Raw genomic sequence first — 17,859 nt, forward strand, 5'->3', positions numbered from 1 at the left:
TCATTTAATTCCACTACATATAATTATGAATTTCGCGGCAAATTTTAACTTTATTTTTAGGATAAATATATTTATTAACTAAGATGGTCTCGTTTGTATGCGGAAATTGTCAAGACGTACTAAAAAAGAATAAAGTAGATTCTCACTGTATTGGGAAATGCCGTAATGCTTGGGAATTCACATGTATCGATTGTAATTCTACATTCGAGGGCTTTGATTATAGAAGTCATAATAGTTGCATTACAGAAGAAGAAAAATACTGCGGTAAATTTAAGAATAGCAAGAAACCAATTCATAGTGTAGGAAAAAGTTCTATAGATCGAAAGAAGGAGTTTAAAACGCTTATAGAGAAGATACTTAGGAAGAACGGCCCCATGAATTGGAAGAGCTTAGTTAATGAATCAATTAAAGAATATGTGAATAATAATAGAGTGGGTGGTGATTATAATGAAAACAAAATTCTTAGATGGGAGTGCCTTGCTTCAATTCCTATATGCTATACAACGAAGGGATCAAATATGGTGTCATATAAATAATTATTTCAAGATGTTGTTTTTTAACCAATATTGAAGAACAGTTGGAATGTTAAATAATCGTATCGACTCGTTGTATAATTTATGTTGCGTAAATTTTACAGGCGTTGTACTCATTGTATTATATGAAACATTACCTTTTATATTGTATGCAGGTTCGATTACTCCCATTTTTACCATCATTAGAAAAGACGATTTATATGATTCTTCTGTATGGTTGAGGTTTAATCCAGACAAATTAGACTGGACCGAAATGTGATTTTTTAGTGAATTTAATTCATAAATTATTTTTTTAAATGTTATATTCTTAATTCCCATTGATATCAATTTAATTATTGCAACCAAAATTGTATGTTGAATTATGCTGAGGCTTTCAAATCTTCTTAACTTCATACACTCCTGTACTTTTACTCCCTGCTTAAGCAGCCTAAATTCATTTCTAGTCTTTTGAATATTTTTCTTGTTACTAATTGAGAATATTTTCATAAACTCCTTTATGCTACAGAAAGGTGTAAGTAGTAGAAACTGATATAATAAATTCGATAAAATTTCACTTTCCATTTCGAAATCAACCAAGAATTCCCAGTATTTTAAAATTTCTCTCGATTCTTTATTTTCGTCTAGCAAATAGGAAAATAGGCTAGTTACAGAGTCATTATATGAATCTACATTTAGCTCTTCTATTTCAGAAATTGATTTTTTGTCAATCTTTAATAATTCTTCAGCTTTAAGTAAAGCATTTCTCACCTTATCTTGTTTTTTAAAATTCACTAACTCTTCCAACAAAATTCTTCTTTGAGACATTCTACTTTTTACTCTTTTTTCAAAGAAATCTGGCAAATCAAACATTGATGTACTCAAAATTAGTATCAGATTGATTTCTGATGAATGCATGATATCAACTAAAGTATAAAGTGCAAATTGCCTAGAAGAATATCCAGTAATATTCGAATTCAAGTGTGAAGCATTTGAAGAACCAACGATAATTGGTTCACAATTATCCAATACTAGCACTATTGTATATCCACACTTTGAAAGCCCTAATAACTTTTCCTTCAAAATTGAAATTTTTTGATGGCCACTAAAAAGCTTTCTATGCATTGGAAATTGTTCATTTATGCGTTCTAAGAGAGCTGAAAGTAATGTGTTATCATCATAATTTAGACAATTGAGGTGTATTATAATTAATTCATTAGAAATATTTTCAGTTTTCTTTTTATTAAAATATGAATAGATTAGCTTTGTTTTCCCTGTGCACGGTTTACCAATTAAAATGCATGACCTGCTCGTACTATTAATCACAATCTGATCCAAAATATTTTCCAGTTGATTTGGAACTGCCGAATAATTGTGAGATCTCGATATTTGGTTTTCTGCCAATGAGTTTTCCTGTAAATGTAATATATTAGTGCGAATTTGTCTTTGTAAGGCATTTAATAATTTATAAGAATAATTTTGATTGCAAAATAAATGTTCATAGACCTTAAGAATTTAATTAAAATTGTTAGAATAGTCATTTTTTGTTAAAACTTACATCGTTTATATACTTTTCAAGTTTCTTGCTCATTTCAATATAAAAATAGTAATTAGAGGGAAAATGAGGGGAAAAAATTTGTCAAATTGGTAATAATATTAATATAAAAATTATTAATTCAATTTTACCTAATATTAGTATACAAAGTAAGTGAGTACACAGGGATGGTCGCATTATCAATATAGTGAGAATATGCTTCAAGTAATGATGAAAAAAAGCTAATTACATATAACTTTGACAATGAGTATTTACTTGCGGAAAAAAAACAGGTTAATTGTAAATATGAGTATGTCGATATAAAAAATGCGAACATTCCAATCAAAGTTTTATCCTTGTTCCCAGGTAGGCATATCCTCCCAAATAATATTCCAAAAATAGCAGAAAATGCATCTCCTACACCTACTGTTGCAATTCCTAAAGTTGCTGAAACAATATCAAAATCCTTAACATCTTTTTTTAATAGAAACTCCTTGAAAATAGGAATTGAAATCCCAATCAATAAACAAATATGTGTAATTACAAAACCGTTCACACTATCTTTGCTATCCAGGAAAGGTACCAATAATCTATTGATAAATTTTGTTAATTCTCTACAACGGTATTTTCTCATCGCTTCTAGGTAAATGAAAATACATGAAGCTAAGTATATGGAGATGATTGTAAATTCAATCGTTTCTTGAAATTCTTTGTTAGGCGTTATATTAAATAATACTATTTGAGGAAAAAAAAGTGCGATTAAAAATAGATGAAAAATTTTTCGTGTGAATATTTTTCTAGTTTTTGAATCAGAGCTTAAATAATTTATTACTTTAAACAACAATGGTAAACAAAGCATTACAAAAGCCCAGTAGATTATCAATTTCTGTATAGTTAAAGATTCAGTTATCATTATTATTATGAAAGTAGATATTTTATAAATATACTTGGCTGTATAATAAAAAGATGGGTATAATACACTCAATGCAACCATTTTTGAATATTTGCGAAAAATTTTAATTTTGAATGTTTCTTGTGGTGATGTTCTTCTATCGTTTAGAGTTATTTCAAATATAAAAAAGTTAACGGGAATCAGTAATGTCGCAATAATAGTTATACTATTAATACATTGTTTCCATTCGAATAAGAAATTCGAGTTCTTTATTTCAAAATTTGAAAGCGAAATTAGAAGTAGAAAAGAAACTATTTGAGAAAAAATATTCAATTCACCAAATTGAGTGCAATGGCCATCTTTTTCATTAGCTGAATTTAACAAAAACTGTAATAAAGTCAGATGATAAGTTATTGTAAAAAATACCATCTTAGTTATTTTATATTGGCATTTATTTAAAACAATAAATAAGAAAAACAATGTAAATGCTGTTATCTTAAAAAAAAATGGCCATTTTTTTGAAAAAAAAATGCTATTCAATTTATATACAACTATACTTGATACTGAAATACAAATCGAAAATAAATTTACTGAGTAACTTGAAATGGATCCAAAACCGTTTCCAGAATTTGCAATAGAAAGAAGAAGTAAAGGAAATGATAGGTTGTGAATAAAGTAAAAATGACTATTACTTTCAATACTTATATTAAATTCCAAAAAAAAACTCAAAATTCTTGTAAGGAACAGCGTAGATAGGCTCAGAACAATATTGTAATATATATTAGCTTCATTTAAATTTAGAGTAAATGCCAATGAGCTAAAAAGTAAAATATCGATTAAATAAAAAAAATTAACCATTTCTCATTAATTTTCAACTTTAAAACATTAATTCATTAGTTTTTGTATATAAAACTCTGCTTTGGGGTTATGCTCATCTTTTTATATATTTAATTAGAAATACCAATTGCAACAATTTTGTTTCAGAGATAGCAATTTAAATGATTAACGCACAAAAATTGTGGCGCACTATATTATTTTTTTATTGAATTTGTAATGAACAAACTATATTTGGTTTAAGATAATTCATATTTAAATTTGGCCTAAGAAACTTATCTTACATAATGCTTTCGTTCCTTTCCAGTATTAATGCGTGTAACTTAGAACTTTCAATTAATCAAGATGTGGGAAGAAAATCTGCGCCACTTAGCAAAAATAGAAAAGGAGAAAAGGGATTAATTTTTAGCGATGGCGAAGATATAAGTGGAGTTGCAGTGGTCGTTGTCAAACCAGGAAGAAAGCTAGATCACCAAGGCATTAGGGTTGAAGTAATTGGACAAATAGATGTAATATACGATCAATCTTCATCCTATGATTTTTTCTCTATTACTAAAGACTTGGAACCTTCTGGTAGCTTATTCGAAACAAAACAATACAAATGGAAATTCAACGCAGTGGACAAACCATATGAAACATATTATGGAACGAATATTCAACTGAGATATTTTGTAAGACTTACAGTTCTAAGAGCATATGCAAGCAATATTGTTAAAGAAGTTGACTTTGTTGTACAAAATTTGAACAATAACATCCCTAGTTCTATTTCCGAAAAGAATAAAATTCAAGATGGGATTAAAATGGAGGTTGGCGTAGAAGGCTGCTTGCATATTGAACTTGAATATGACAAATCGTCTTATCATTTAAAAGATGTAGTTATTGGCAAAGTCTATTTCTCAATTGTACGGCTTAAAATCAAATATATGGAGATTGATATTATCAGGCTTGAAACTTGTGGGTCTGGGCCGAATGCAATAACCGAGACCGAAGTACTTTCTAAATTTGAAATTATGGATGGTGCGCCTGCAAAACAGGAAACTATTCCTCTAAGAATGTATTTATGTGGTTGCGACCTGACACCTACATATAAGAATTTGCAAAATAAACTCTCAGTTAGATATTTTTTAAATTTAATTATTGTTGATGAAGAGGATAGAAGGTATTTTAAGAGGCAAGAAATTACACTTTGGAGAAAAAAAATTGGATAAATATTTAATTATTCCATACTTTTATATGACTTTCTTGATCAAACATAATTTTAGCATAAGAGCTGGAAAATACTCTAAAGTAGCGAATTAATCTGAGGTTATTAATTGATAATGAAATAATAAATTATTAAAGCTATTGCATAAAAATTGGGTTTTAAGAGTAATTAACTGTTTTAATATTTCAATCTGATTAAATTCGGACTTATTAAGTAATCTAATATTTCTCCTTATAATCTGAGGCTTTGCCGTTACCAACTTAGATCTCACAACTTTCTCGATAAGTTTCTGTAATTTGAGTATTTATTTTAATTTTTTCTTTTTTTCATCTTTCTAATTCAAATATGATAATGTTAACTAATGAATCGGATTGTAGAATTGTTTTCATCTGAACTGAATGAAGATTATCTCCATTATTCATATGCACTTAACATAAAATCTGAATCAAATTTTTTTTCTTATGTTGATTAAAATCGCCAATTATATAAAAAATATGAAAATGTTTAGGTTCACTATATTATAATATAAATTTTGGAATTTCATTCTATAATTGTAATATTAATATTGTTTTGTCTTTGAGAATCTGGAAGATAATCAACTTTAGATTTATGAATTTGGAATGACGGTGTTTGCCAGTATCCACAAGAACACTTCTCGCCAAACCAACAATAGTATCCTAATTTTGAGCCACAAAATTGATTTGGGCAAACTATCCTACCATTTTGCCCGGTGTAACCTTCCATCCAGGAGATGTTTGAAATAAAATATGATGTACACAAGTCATTTTTATTCTCTGGGTTAAATTCTTTACTTCCATTAAATCTTTTGTGATGAATTATGTGTTCCGTTGTAAATAGCGTTGAACCGCATTTCTTACAACGAAATACATATTTGTTGAGCATAATGTCACCTATTACTACTGTGCTAATATTTAACAATGAGATTAATAATTAAAAAAATATGAAGATTGTCCAATTAGACTATATTTCAATTATTGATTGCGCCAAGGTTCAAACCAAAAACACGCTTTTCTTAAAATTTTATTTTCATGTATTCACGTGTTATTAATTATTGCATTTTGCTGTGATCCTACAAATTATTATATCTTTTTCTTCGCTTTTCCGAGATTATTCAAAACATTTTCCGCTAATAATTTTTTTTTAAATCATTAATATTAGTTACAAAATAAATTGGAAAATTAAGGCAAAATAATATATAAATATAAATATACCTGCTTAAATGTATTTGTGAATGAATCTATATAATAAACCACTTTTGGAGGTAAAAATTCCTCGTGTAATAATTGTTACTTTTATTTTCATAATTTGGATTAGAAAAACAAATCAACAGGTAATTAATGCATGCACAATAGGAAATAATCCCTGTACAGAAAATGCAGAGTGTTACGTTGAAACTTTATTTATTGGCGCTCCCAAATGCAGATGCTCTAATGGTTTTCAAGGTGATGGATTAATAGGAGGCACAGGATGCCAGGATATTGATGAATGCGTACTAGGAATTCACACATGTGAAATCAAAACTCAGAGGTGTGTTAATACGATAGGGAGCTATGAATGTGAATGTTTAAGTGGTTTTAGAAAGCATGAACACCGTTTAAATGTGTGTGTTGATATTGACGAGTGTATGGAGCTAAGTGTTTGCCCAAGCTCCACATTGTGCATTAATACTGAAGGGTCATTTAAATGTGAATGCCTTGATAGAGAGTTGATATTTGACCAAGGAAGATGCCGTCCCATAAATAAGTGTACAGATTTTAATGGAAGATTAAATGACTGTTCTCAAAATTGTATTATGGGAAATGATGGACGTGGAAAATGTGAATGTAACCGTGGATTCAAGTTACATGAAGACGGAAAAACATGTATAGATATAAATGAATGCGAAGAGAATAACCCATGTGACCTTAGTATTTCGAGCTGCATCAATACTCCAGGTAGCTATATTTGTGACTGTTTTAGATCCGCTGGATATATGACATCCCCAATAAACAATAAAATTTGCATTAATATAAATGAGTGTGAAGAAGATCCAATGATATGCGGCGACTTAAATATGTGTTGTAAGGATTTAGCTCCTCCAGATAAGTACGAGTGTGCATTTCCAAGCATTAATTCAGATGGAGCTAATACAATCGACTTAAATAATCATTCGAAAGAAAGCGGAAAAAATATAGAAAGTGAATTTAAAAATTGGGAAAATAAATCTAAAGATTCGCAAAATAATATAATTCCAAGAAAATGGAATGAGGTTAACAGAGAAAACGGTGGTAATACTAATCCAATTCCAAGTAATGATATTAACGGATGTTATGAATCTGATATTGAGTATCCAGGATATACTATTCAAATTATACACTCATTAGCAACAGCGTTTGATTGCCAGCTACAATGTCAAGTCGATTTGGGATGCGACTTCTTTACCTACGATATGTTGAACAGAGTGTGTTTTTTTAAAGCAGCTAAGTCCCAACAAAAGGAATCCCCTGGGATGATTTCTGGCCCTAAGTACTGTAATTATAAAAAAATAAATAATAAAAATAAGTTATTTTCACTAGATTCAACTTCAAGTCAATCATCTCTTCTTCGTAGGATGTCTTCAAATAACAATTCGAATAAGACAAACCAGTTTTCTGATAACAAATGCCCTTCAGGGTTCAACTTTGCATATGATATTTGGAGGAGACAAAAAAATAAAAGAACAATGGAGGTAATACAAAAACAATTTGGTACTAGGCAAATAAATTCAATTAACCCTACTGACATATCAGAAGGAATACAAAGTAATACTAATTTCATGGCAAAACAGATAAATCAATGGTATGATGTATTTTCAAACGTTCCAATTACATTTTCAAATACAACAAAACAGACAAATAAGTCTGTTCCTAAACTCGAATCATCAAATATTAATCCTGGGTTTATTGCGGGTGGGATTCCACCACCTCCAAGAGGTACATATCCTCCCTACAACGAATACTATCATTTTAACCAATACCAAGAGCAGAAGAGTCAAATTCCACATTATAATCATGGCTCTAAAACTCCTATATATGGAATGAAATCAGATAATTCAAGCGTATGATTCAAATATACAATTTTATTATATTTAAAAATGGAAAAAGTGGGTTCAAAATAAAAAGAAAGTTACTTGATTTAGAACATCTAAACAATTGAGTATATAGTGTCTCCATCAATCATAAGTTTATTTTCTTCTTCTAAGATCCCCACAACTTCTTTTATCTCTTCATAAGTAATCACGAAATTATTCCCTTGTTCTTTCGCTTTTGAGATGATAATGTTAAATAATTCTTCCTGAAGCATCGCTTCAAGGCCTGATTCAGAAAATTGTTCTGCAATACATGAAATAATGAATTTCTTCTTGATACCAACTAATTCTAAATCTTCATTATTGATGTCGTTTCCTTCTCTAAGGATATTTGCGGCAGCAAGAGCAACTTGGTGGCCACGAGCAGCGGACTCCTTGCAATTAATTTTCTCTCTACTGGGAGTGACAATCGAACTTGGAGGAGGAGCAACAATATTATGATCATTTTCTTCAAGAACACTTAATTCTGGGTTTTTGCTTGGATTAGTCTTGGATCTTTGACACTTTTTTTCTTCTCTCCTTTTGTTTCTGGAGTTATCTTCCTGCATTATTTCGGTATCAGCGTCTTTCTCAAATATATCATTAAGCAAATTCTCTCTTTCAATCATCTCTCCGAACATTGCATAGTTGAGCAATTCGAATGCAATCAACACATCTTCGGGAATTACAGAATCTCTCATTTTTAGTTTAGAGTGTGCTGTTGCTAATCTAATTATTCCCTCAAGTGTACGGGTTGTGCAAGTAGTACCACCTCTGTATTGATTAATGCACTTAGCCCTCAGCTCTGTAAAAATTCGGGCCACTAACTCAGCTGAATCATCAGTTAGCTTAGGTATGTTTCTTACATATTTACAGTAATGAATATATTTCCTTAAGAATGAGGTTGTTAATACTTTATCTTCAGTTTGGCCTTTCAAATTGTTCTTTTGAGATTTTTTATCTGTTATTTTATTTGATGGAACTTGCCAAATGTCGTTTAACTCATTTATCTCATTTTCGTCATTATCTTTGTACTCTGGTTGTATGACGAAACCACTATTTGTCTTATTTATCTTTGAGTCTTGCGTTGAATTTTTGTTATATCGAACTTGCGAAAGAACTTGCGAAGCAATTTTCCGATCCTGCTGTGAATTTCTGGAATCCTTCACAATAAATATTAAATCAAACCTTGAAAGCAAGGAATCAGGAAAAGCGATCTGTCTGCTGAGCTCCATGGAATCATCAAAGTGCCCATATACTGGGTTTGCAGCTGCAAAAATAGAACATCTTGCATTCAGAGATGCCTGTATTCCTGCTTTGGCGATTGTAACTCTTTGTTGTTCCATAACTTCATGAATTGCAACTCTATCTGAGAAACTCATTTTATCAAATTCATCAATACATACTATTCCTCTGTCTGCTAATACTGTCGCTCCAGCTTCCAATCTTCTCTCCTTTGTGTCAGGGTCGTGAGTGACCGCTGCAGTTAAACCCACACCTGAACAGCCTCTTCCTGTAGTACTAATTGCAAGCGGAGCTATTGACATAACGAATCTTAACAATTGAGATTTACCACAAGAAGGCTCTCCTATCAACAGTGTATGTATATCGCCCCTGATATGTGTTCCATTTTCAAGATTATGTTCTTCACCTCCTAATATTCCAAGCAATAGGCCTTTTTTAATGTATTCATGCCCACAAAGAGAAGATGCAAATGATCTTGACAAAATCTCAAAAGTATCATTTCTGGCAGAAATTTCCTTCATTATTTTTATTTCTTGAGGAGTCAACTCTGGAGAGGTAACATTTTTATTTAATAATTGAATATTGTTTGCAACTATCACAACCTTAAAAATTCCAGTTATTGTGTTGTTTTCTCTTCTTGAAATTGGCTTGTAAACTCCCACAATCTTGACTCTATCACCTGGCTTAATCGTTTCAACCAAATCATCTTCTGCTACTATTTCAATACTTCTAGGTAGCTGTCCAGTAGGTATCATTTCGGGCAACTCCTGCAATGTCATTTTTTGGCTATCTTTATATCTACATAACCCTATTTCCACCTCCATTTTGTTACCTTGCCCATCTTCTGAAGGAACACCACTTTGAATATAACGGTCTCTTATTAAACAAGAAATGTCACGATGTCCCCTTACTTCGACAAAAGTTTGATTTGCTCCGCCAGAAGTGTCGCTTTGCCCAATTAAATGACCTTTAGAAATATGGACTGATTTAACTAATTTTGGTTTAACAATAGAGCATTGTGATATTATACCTTCAACACAAACCATTTGATTAATATTGCTTGCAGTAAGACCGCGTGGTGTTAGGTGATTACGACCAAACCAACCAGTAAAACCGACTCTTGCATTGAATAGTGAAGATTTTGATGAGGAATTTTTATCAATCTCTCTTTCAAGATCAACCAAATCTTTAATTACTTCTTCAAAGGGAGATACATATACATAGGGTTCATTAATGATTTTTTGGGGAAGTTCGTCACTTATTTTTCTTAAGTCACTCAATTCTATAAGAACACGCCCAGATTCTATATTTTCGACTGCCATTTGCTTAATCTTAGAGGAGTATTCATCATCACCTTGTAAAAAGCTTTTATAAACTTGACTAAGTTGCTCAGAGAGCTCACTATCTGAAAGACTACTAAGCATCTTTTAATGGATTATTCTATTCAGAATATACGCACCTAAAACTATTTCTGAGCAGAAATAACTATTAACATTTAAATACTAGCTCCTTGTGAATTAAAAAAAAATGAAGTGTGGGGAATCTTATGTAGGCGCTCAATACAAAGTCAGAGTTGAAAGTTTGTGAAAGAAAAATATAATAAATAAAATAGATAATATTGAAGATCAACTCATATAATATTGTTATTAGACAAACAATTTTATCTTATTCTATTTAAATGTACAGTTTACATTATATTATCGTTAAGTTATGGCGATCTCTAATGCTGTAAATCTGCATTTTAGCCAAATTAGCAACATTTGGTCGTAAATTATTGCGATACACTATGTATCCAATTTTTCCATATCTTCTATCTCCTTTATATTTTTATCTGTATTTTTCTTGTTCAACTTTTCTTTTATATCTATATTACACAGAATTTGTTTATATATTGGTCCTATTGGATTATATTTAAAAGAATCTATCAACCATGGATGTTTCAATGCCTGCTGACAGGATTGTATTCTCTTCTTTGGATCCCATTGTAAGAGTCTTATACACAAATCTTGTGCTAGAGGGAAATCAGGTAAAGGTGGTGCATCAAATTGAAATCCTCCTTGGTCGCTTATTACTTTCAATACCTCCAAAGCTTTAGGGTAATCACACATTAAATCAATCCTAAGTGGAGGGATCCCTGTCATCAATATATACAGTATTATTCCTATGCTCCATAAATCTGATGCTGCGGAATATTCACCTCCATTTAATACTTCTGGTGCAAGATAACCAAATGTTCCTACTAATCTCTTCTTCATTCTTATCATTTGTACGTGAGGTTTATCGTCCATAAGTTCACAAGTGTCGAAATCAACCAGTACAACTTCAAAATATTCTCTAGAAGACTTTAGTGAAAGGTGAGCAATACTTTCCTCTTTTCTATTATTTCTTTCTAATCCTAATTTGTCATCAGTACCTTCAAAAGTTGACAATGATGATGCTGACATTGGAGAGTATGGTTTTTCTTCTCTTCTTTTATATCTGAACATGATGTTTTCAGGTTTTACATCACGATGGAGCATCTTTAAACAGTGTAAATGGTTTACACTTTCCAATATTTGTCTAATAATATATTTACATGTTTCTTCCGGAATGGCCTGTTCTGTAATTAAAAATTGAAAAAGCTCTCCACCTTCCAAACCTTCCATTACAAGATAGAAATTATTTTCATCTTCAAGAACTTGATAAATCTTCATCACGTTAGGATGGTACGGTAAATTTAATAGTTTCAAACATAGTTTCTTCCAAATTGAATAACTTCCAGGAAAGGACGACATAATTCTGGTCTTCTTAACTACCTTGATTACGACGGGAAATCCAGTTGCAATATGCTTTGCCCAATAAAGTTTTGGCCGATTGTTATTCGTTCTCTCTGGATTTCCGTTTTCATTCAGAGCACTATCAGAATTATCTTGCGATCTTTTGTTACTGTTGATTTTTGAAATTATCAAAAAATAGTCGTCTATTCTTACACCTAATTTCGTTAAGTTAGCATAACAACCCAATAGTCTATCAGGAGTAACATTGAAATAATCTTTTTTATCAAAATCATTGATAGGCAAAATATCATGTTTATGAATACGCTTAGTTTTTAGTCCTTTACTTAATATAGATTCATATTCATCAGATTCAATTAACCTTTTTCGTGAAGAAGCTTTTTCATCGTGGAAATTTTGATTAATACCATCTAGTAGCAATAAAAGTGGCTTCTCCTCGTTCCTTATATAATCGTTGAGTTCCTGGCAAGAATTAATGTTGTTTCCAAAGTCATTACTCGTACACAAAAATTTATTACCTTTGAGTGCAAATATATTTTTCCCCGAACCATTACATTTGGACATTTTAATATTCTCAATTTTTCATGTGCCCTTTAATTGCATATAGATGTTTATTTCTTCCTCTACATAAATAGAAACAATGCTATTGGAATTTTCCTGATTAAAATGCATGTAGATCTTTTTAGCGCAAAGATCCTTTATGCTCGAGGTGCAGCGTTTGACCACTGCTTTTCAATTAATAAAATTTTTGCAAATTAGATATTCTATAAAATCATAAAAGTGTTAAAAAATTAAAGTGTCAATGAAAACACTTTAACTTTAAAATAGAATTACTACAAAAAATGATTTCATTTTTTAGTAATCAAAATATTCATAACAAATATTGTTTCTAACAGGAACAATTTAAACATTACAGATTTTAAGAGCTGTTTTGAATAACTTCGAATGTGGTGTTTTCTATATTTAATGATCAGTTTTTAATTTGAATATCTTTATAAACACACATAATAACTGCGGTATTATTACTGTTAGTAAAAGTTGTTAAAAGCGGGATAACATTGTTGGCTTTTTTTAGGACAAGTACAAAAATTTGGAATTAAGAACTATTATGATCTTTGAATACGACGATTATTGTGCTTATCATGAATCTTAACAAAAGTGAAGTGAGTCTTTCATCTTTAGATACTTTAAAGCCTCAGTTAAGCTGTGATACTAATAAGGAAAATTACCTTCATATAAACAACCAAAAATCGCAATACATAGAAAATAATACTGAAACTAACATGAAACATGATAATTTTGAAAAGTCTAATATAAAGAAAAAATATAAAAAAAATCTTGTTTGGGATGGACCAAGGTGGGACTTGGCACATTTTGATCCAGCAATGAGTGCCAGAGAAAGAAAAAAACTTGTATATTACGACGCCCTCTTCAACAAACTTGAGAATAATGTACTGCTGAATTGCAATGAACACAGAAATAAAAATTTGAAGAATCAAAACCAGAAGAGGAGAATTCGTAACAACATTTCAGATACAAATTCCAAAAATCAATTGGATGATTTAAAAGAAATGAAAGAGAAACACATCGACCATACTGATTTAGAAACTAGTTCTAAATCAGAGAAATATAGTAAAATTAATCAACAGAATCCTATGAATTCTTATAATTCTGATCAAATTGGTATTTTATTAACTCCTGGTAGAAATGTTCCACAAAGTGAAAATATTAAATCATCTATTTTAGAAGAATCTGAAAACTGCATCAAATCGACCAAAAATAATCAAAGTTCGGTGAATGAAGGGGAAAACAGTAGCATTCGAAGATCTAATGATTGGAGAGTAAAGTTATTGAATAAAAGATGCTCTCTACAAGCTACACCTTACAGAGCGGCGACACCGTAAAAATAATTTAACTATCGATTATATAATTGTCCCTACCACCAATGCATTTATATCGTATATATAGCTTATTTGATTTAATGTTTCATTCGAAAAATTAATTATAGTTGGATATTCTCCTAACAACTGATATTTTATAAGTTCGCACTACATCCCTAAATACTTTTTTCTTTAATTTATGTTATATCACCATTGCAAATATTTATTTATTGCCAATAATACAAATCTATAATCGGATTTTTTTTTTTTGTAATATTTAATGTAAAATGTCAACATGATATGAAAATTAAGAATTTTGTTTTTATACAAATAATTATTTACGTTTTCAATCTCGCGTTTAAGAATAACAAGGATTATTTCTATTTATTCTAATAACTTTAATACGAATTTAATTTCAGTGTTATAATATTCATTAGAATAGCAACATATTTCAAGATAGTTTGTTTTGAACTATTTATTTAGAAATATTTCAAACTTAGTCTTCGCGGTATTAATTTTAAAATAATTTTATAAAATGAGTTATAATGATGGAGAATTGAAGATTTTCATGAATAGAGCAATTGAGTTAGTAAGTAACGCAAAATAACTTCGAAGGACTCAAACAATCGTTTTTTTAGTCTAAGTGGGCTGCCAGTAATAACGAAGTCCCTGTTGGCTGCGTTATTGTAAATAGAATCACTAAGAAGATTGAATCAGAAGCGCATAACGAGACTAATATATCTAGAAATGTAAGAATTTAAACGCTATATAAATTAAATAAACTATATATTACTCAGGGAACTAGACATTGCGAAATCGTTGCTTTAGAAAAATTGATCAATAAGTTAAATTATATGAATAGAGAATTTAGTAACTCAACTCAGTCGATCCATCAAGACCAAGATAAATGTAACTGCCCTAAATTTAGATTCAATTTCGGAAATTTTTATGATTTATTTGTAACCGTAGAACCCTGTATAATGTGTATTGGATTTATTGATCAGTTGGGTAAGTTGTTGTATTAAAAATAACTTTTCTTTCAAAACATAAATCAGGAATCAATAAAATATTTTTCGGATGTAAAAATTATCGTTTTGGTGGTTGTGGATCTGTACTGGACTATCACCATTTAAATAAAATCTCCAAAATAACTTTGACTTCCGGAATATGTGAGAATGAAACAATTAAAATACTTAAAGATTTCTATGAATCTGGAAATCCAAAAGCTCCAGAAAATAAAAGAAAAAGGCCCCTAAAAATATTAAACTGTTCATTATCCTGAATGAATATTAATTATATTTCCTAAAATGCGGTTAGGTTAACTGGCCTACCATAAAGATTTTTTATTTTCGAAGGAGTAATTGGTTTCTCGTCTGTATTCACAAGCCTAGTGCTGCTTTTTGGACTTAATGAATAATTAAATGTATTGTTACTATTCGGAGTTTTCCCTGCTACTGAATTTAACAAAGAATTTTTTCTACTATGTACTTTTCTAAACTGATGATTTTCACCAGATGAAGTTTCGAACTTGATGTTAAATTCATTATTATAGTTGTTCTGGATTAGATTAGGATGAATCTGATCAAACCATGCAAAGGAATTATCTATACTTTCATATTTGATTATTTGATTATATTGGATTAACTCGTTATCAACCCCTCGTGTTATAACCAATACAGCAGCGTCATTGCAGGAATTGTTGCAAAAGTTTGTTGCGGAAGTTAAGGAAACAACTCTACCATTTGCATTGTAACCATACCCCCCTTTACAATAATCGTTTGTTCTTATAATAAGCTTAATTGAGTTCTTATTCATAAAATCTTCAATATCATAAGAATCGAAACAGCAAGTATTTTGTTCAAAAATATCGGCATCTCTCGTATTTCTTACATCAGCTTCATTTAAATGATTATGAGAGTCGTCAAAATTGCTTTTTTCAATGATTCCTGACCAAAGGCAGTCAAATACACGTCTGTCACTCACGGATAATCTATTGCAATAGTTATTTTTATTTAATAACTCTTCTGATTTTACATGGATTGGTTTGGGAACATCAGAAATGTGTTCAATATTTTTGATACTTTTACCGATACCTGAGTGCAAGCATAATACTTGATGGTCAATAAGTGCAGAAATGGACAAAAACTCGAAAGCATCATTAATCCTTTCCCAAACTGCTTCCCCATTTACTCCAAACTTTTGTTTACATTCCAAGTGAAAGCCAAACGTAGAATTAATTGATGAATCTTCATGGTTGCCTCTCAACAAAAATATTTTATCAGGAAACATGATTTTTAAAGAAAATAATATAGATATTACCTCTAACGAAAACTTTCCTCCATCTACATAGTCCCCCAAAAATACATATTTCATCGATAATATATCTCCCCTATGAAAGTGAGGCCATGAGAAATGTTCAAAAAAATACAATAGATCAATTAACTGTCCATGAATACCTCCAAAAATTCTGACCGAATTATTTGCTTTTATTCTAACTAAACTATTCTCATTCCTTATAATTTGTACGAGTCGATCGCACAAATCCATTATTTCGGAATAACTTAATACGTTGTTTATGTACATTTTTTCTTCGATATCAGAATTATTTTCAAAGTTTGTTAAAATATTCATATAATACTCTATTACTCGTTGTTCCAAAGAATGAAGTGCTTGATTTTGAAAATTATAGGGAAATAAATCCAAAATACCCATAGAATTCAGTTTTATTTCTTTTTGGTTTTTATCAGCGTTGAATAAAACTTGACTAAGCCCACTATTTGTATTAGTTTGCCCTAGAAATTTAGAGACCAATTTTATTCCACCTGACTCTTTAGAGTAGAGTTGTTTATTCAAATTAGGGCTTAAGGTATTTTGGAGACAGTTTTTCAAAGAAAAATCTGATGTAAATGAATGATACTTGTTGTGATCATTAAATGAATCATATTCACCGTTAATATTGCCGTTTATAAAGTCTACCAAGTCTAGGTGAGTTCGCAAAAGCCAACCTGTTCCTTTTAAAATGTTGTTTTTTACCGAATTGTAAAATGCATTAAACCCAAACACCCCATCATAATGAGCAATTAAATGAATGGCATATTCTCTTGCCTTCGATTCACTCATAGACATTGTTTTTCTAGCTAGTGAACGGATGGAGGAGATGTGAATAATCATTCTCTTTAGTTCATTTAAGTTTAAAAGCCCATTTCTATCTGTATCATAATAAAGGAATATAAATTGTAATCTAAGCTGTCCAATACTAGTTTTGGGATCATTTTTTGCCAGAGGACTTAAACTTAACATTCCAGATGTAAATTCAACTTCGCTTACAAGACCATCTTGGTTTCGATCCATAAGATTATAAAATATACTTCTATATTGCTCGTCTGTGATGGGATTATCAATTAATATATTCAAAAACTCATTCAATGTTAAATACCCGTTTTTTTCCTTTCCGTACTCAGAAACAACATCACGTAATATTGAGTATCTTTCTTGCCAACCCATTTCTAGAATTGCTTCATCCATAAGCTTACCAAAGCTTTTCCACGGTGACCACTGTTCTGGGCGAATAACTTTCGAAGAAATTCTTTCAACATCCTCAGTACTTGGTCGGAAATCGTTATTTACTAATTTATTGTTTATATTTTTAGGTCCGTAAATTGAAGAGGAATCCATTTGTAAAAAAAAAAATAAATGATTATATTAACACTTATAAGTGTTTCGGGTGTTATATTGTAATATTTAGGTGACCACAAAAAATAAGCAGGATTATTATTTCTTCATGAAGTCTTAGATCTTTTTTCAATTCCTTAATTGAATAATAAAAAATCACAAGGATTCCCGCACGCCAATTTCCCCACTGAATATAATTCATAATTATT

General features: G+C 30.4%; 10 protein-coding genes across 10 annotated transcripts; 5 read left to right on the plus strand and 5 right to left on the minus strand.

The window, feature by feature from the left end:
- Positions 1 to 83: 83 nt before the first annotated feature.
- On the plus strand, positions 84 to 536 carry cubi_00535 (uncharacterized protein; the record flags this gene model as incomplete). Its single annotated transcript, XM_029017549.1, has 1 exon — positions 84 to 536. The coding sequence occupies one exon, from the start codon at positions 84 to 86 to the stop codon at positions 534 to 536; it is 453 nt and encodes a 150-aa protein (XP_028873347.1).
- On the minus strand, positions 537 to 2,677 carry cubi_00536 (origin recognition complex 4 like AAA+ ATPase; the record flags this gene model as incomplete). Its single annotated transcript, XM_029017550.1, has 2 exons — positions 537 to 1,922; positions 2,228 to 2,677. The coding sequence occupies 2 exons, from the start codon at positions 2,675 to 2,677 to the stop codon at positions 537 to 539; spliced, it is 1,836 nt and encodes a 611-aa protein (XP_028873348.1).
- Positions 2,678 to 4,056: 1,379 nt separating this feature from the next.
- Positions 4,057 to 4,977, plus strand: cubi_00537 (vacuolar protein sorting targeting protein 26; the record flags this gene model as incomplete). Its single annotated transcript, XM_029017551.1, has 1 exon — positions 4,057 to 4,977. The coding sequence occupies one exon, from the start codon at positions 4,057 to 4,059 to the stop codon at positions 4,975 to 4,977; it is 921 nt and encodes a 306-aa protein (XP_028873349.1).
- Positions 4,978 to 5,513: 536 nt separating this feature from the next.
- Positions 5,514 to 5,876, minus strand: cubi_00538 (uncharacterized protein; the record flags this gene model as incomplete). Its single annotated transcript, XM_029017552.1, has 1 exon — positions 5,514 to 5,876. The coding sequence occupies one exon, from the start codon at positions 5,874 to 5,876 to the stop codon at positions 5,514 to 5,516; it is 363 nt and encodes a 120-aa protein (XP_028873350.1).
- A 349-nt stretch (positions 5,877 to 6,225) lies between these two features.
- Positions 6,226 to 8,076, plus strand: cubi_00539 (uncharacterized protein; the record flags this gene model as incomplete). The annotated part of the gene is made up of 1 exon (XM_029017553.1): positions 6,226 to 8,076. The coding sequence occupies one exon, from the start codon at positions 6,226 to 6,228 to the stop codon at positions 8,074 to 8,076; it is 1,851 nt and encodes a 616-aa protein (XP_028873351.1).
- Positions 8,077 to 8,156: 80 nt separating this feature from the next.
- On the minus strand, positions 8,157 to 10,748 carry cubi_00540 (DNA replication licensing factor MCM3; the record flags this gene model as incomplete). The annotated part of the gene is made up of 1 exon (XM_029017554.1): positions 8,157 to 10,748. The coding sequence occupies one exon, from the start codon at positions 10,746 to 10,748 to the stop codon at positions 8,157 to 8,159; it is 2,592 nt and encodes an 863-aa protein (XP_028873352.1).
- Positions 10,749 to 11,108: 360 nt separating this feature from the next.
- cubi_00541 (protein kinase) lies at positions 11,109 to 12,662 on the minus strand (the record flags this gene model as incomplete). The annotated part of the gene is made up of 1 exon (XM_029017555.1): positions 11,109 to 12,662. The coding sequence occupies one exon, from the start codon at positions 12,660 to 12,662 to the stop codon at positions 11,109 to 11,111; it is 1,554 nt and encodes a 517-aa protein (XP_028873353.1).
- A 578-nt stretch (positions 12,663 to 13,240) lies between these two features.
- On the plus strand, positions 13,241 to 14,002 carry cubi_00542 (uncharacterized protein; the record flags this gene model as incomplete). The annotated part of the gene is made up of 1 exon (XM_029017556.1): positions 13,241 to 14,002. The coding sequence occupies one exon, from the start codon at positions 13,241 to 13,243 to the stop codon at positions 14,000 to 14,002; it is 762 nt and encodes a 253-aa protein (XP_028873354.1).
- A 511-nt stretch (positions 14,003 to 14,513) lies between these two features.
- Positions 14,514 to 15,260, plus strand: cubi_00543 (cytidine and deoxycytidylate deaminase family protein; the record flags this gene model as incomplete). Its single annotated transcript, XM_029017557.1, has 4 exons — positions 14,514 to 14,567; positions 14,617 to 14,727; positions 14,776 to 14,986; positions 15,034 to 15,260. The coding sequence occupies 4 exons, from the start codon at positions 14,514 to 14,516 to the stop codon at positions 15,258 to 15,260; spliced, it is 603 nt and encodes a 200-aa protein (XP_028873355.1).
- A 20-nt stretch (positions 15,261 to 15,280) lies between these two features.
- cubi_00544 (calcineurin like phosphatase) lies at positions 15,281 to 17,653 on the minus strand (the record flags this gene model as incomplete). The annotated part of the gene is made up of 1 exon (XM_029017558.1): positions 15,281 to 17,653. The coding sequence occupies one exon, from the start codon at positions 17,651 to 17,653 to the stop codon at positions 15,281 to 15,283; it is 2,373 nt and encodes a 790-aa protein (XP_028873356.1).
- Positions 17,654 to 17,859: the final 206 nt, after the last annotated feature.

This window comes from Cryptosporidium ubiquitum, assembly GCF_001865345.1.
Source record: "Cryptosporidium ubiquitum isolate 39726 chromosome Unknown contig_7, whole genome shotgun sequence".
Lineage (NCBI taxonomy): Eukaryota > Apicomplexa > Conoidasida > Eucoccidiorida > Cryptosporidiidae > Cryptosporidium > Cryptosporidium ubiquitum.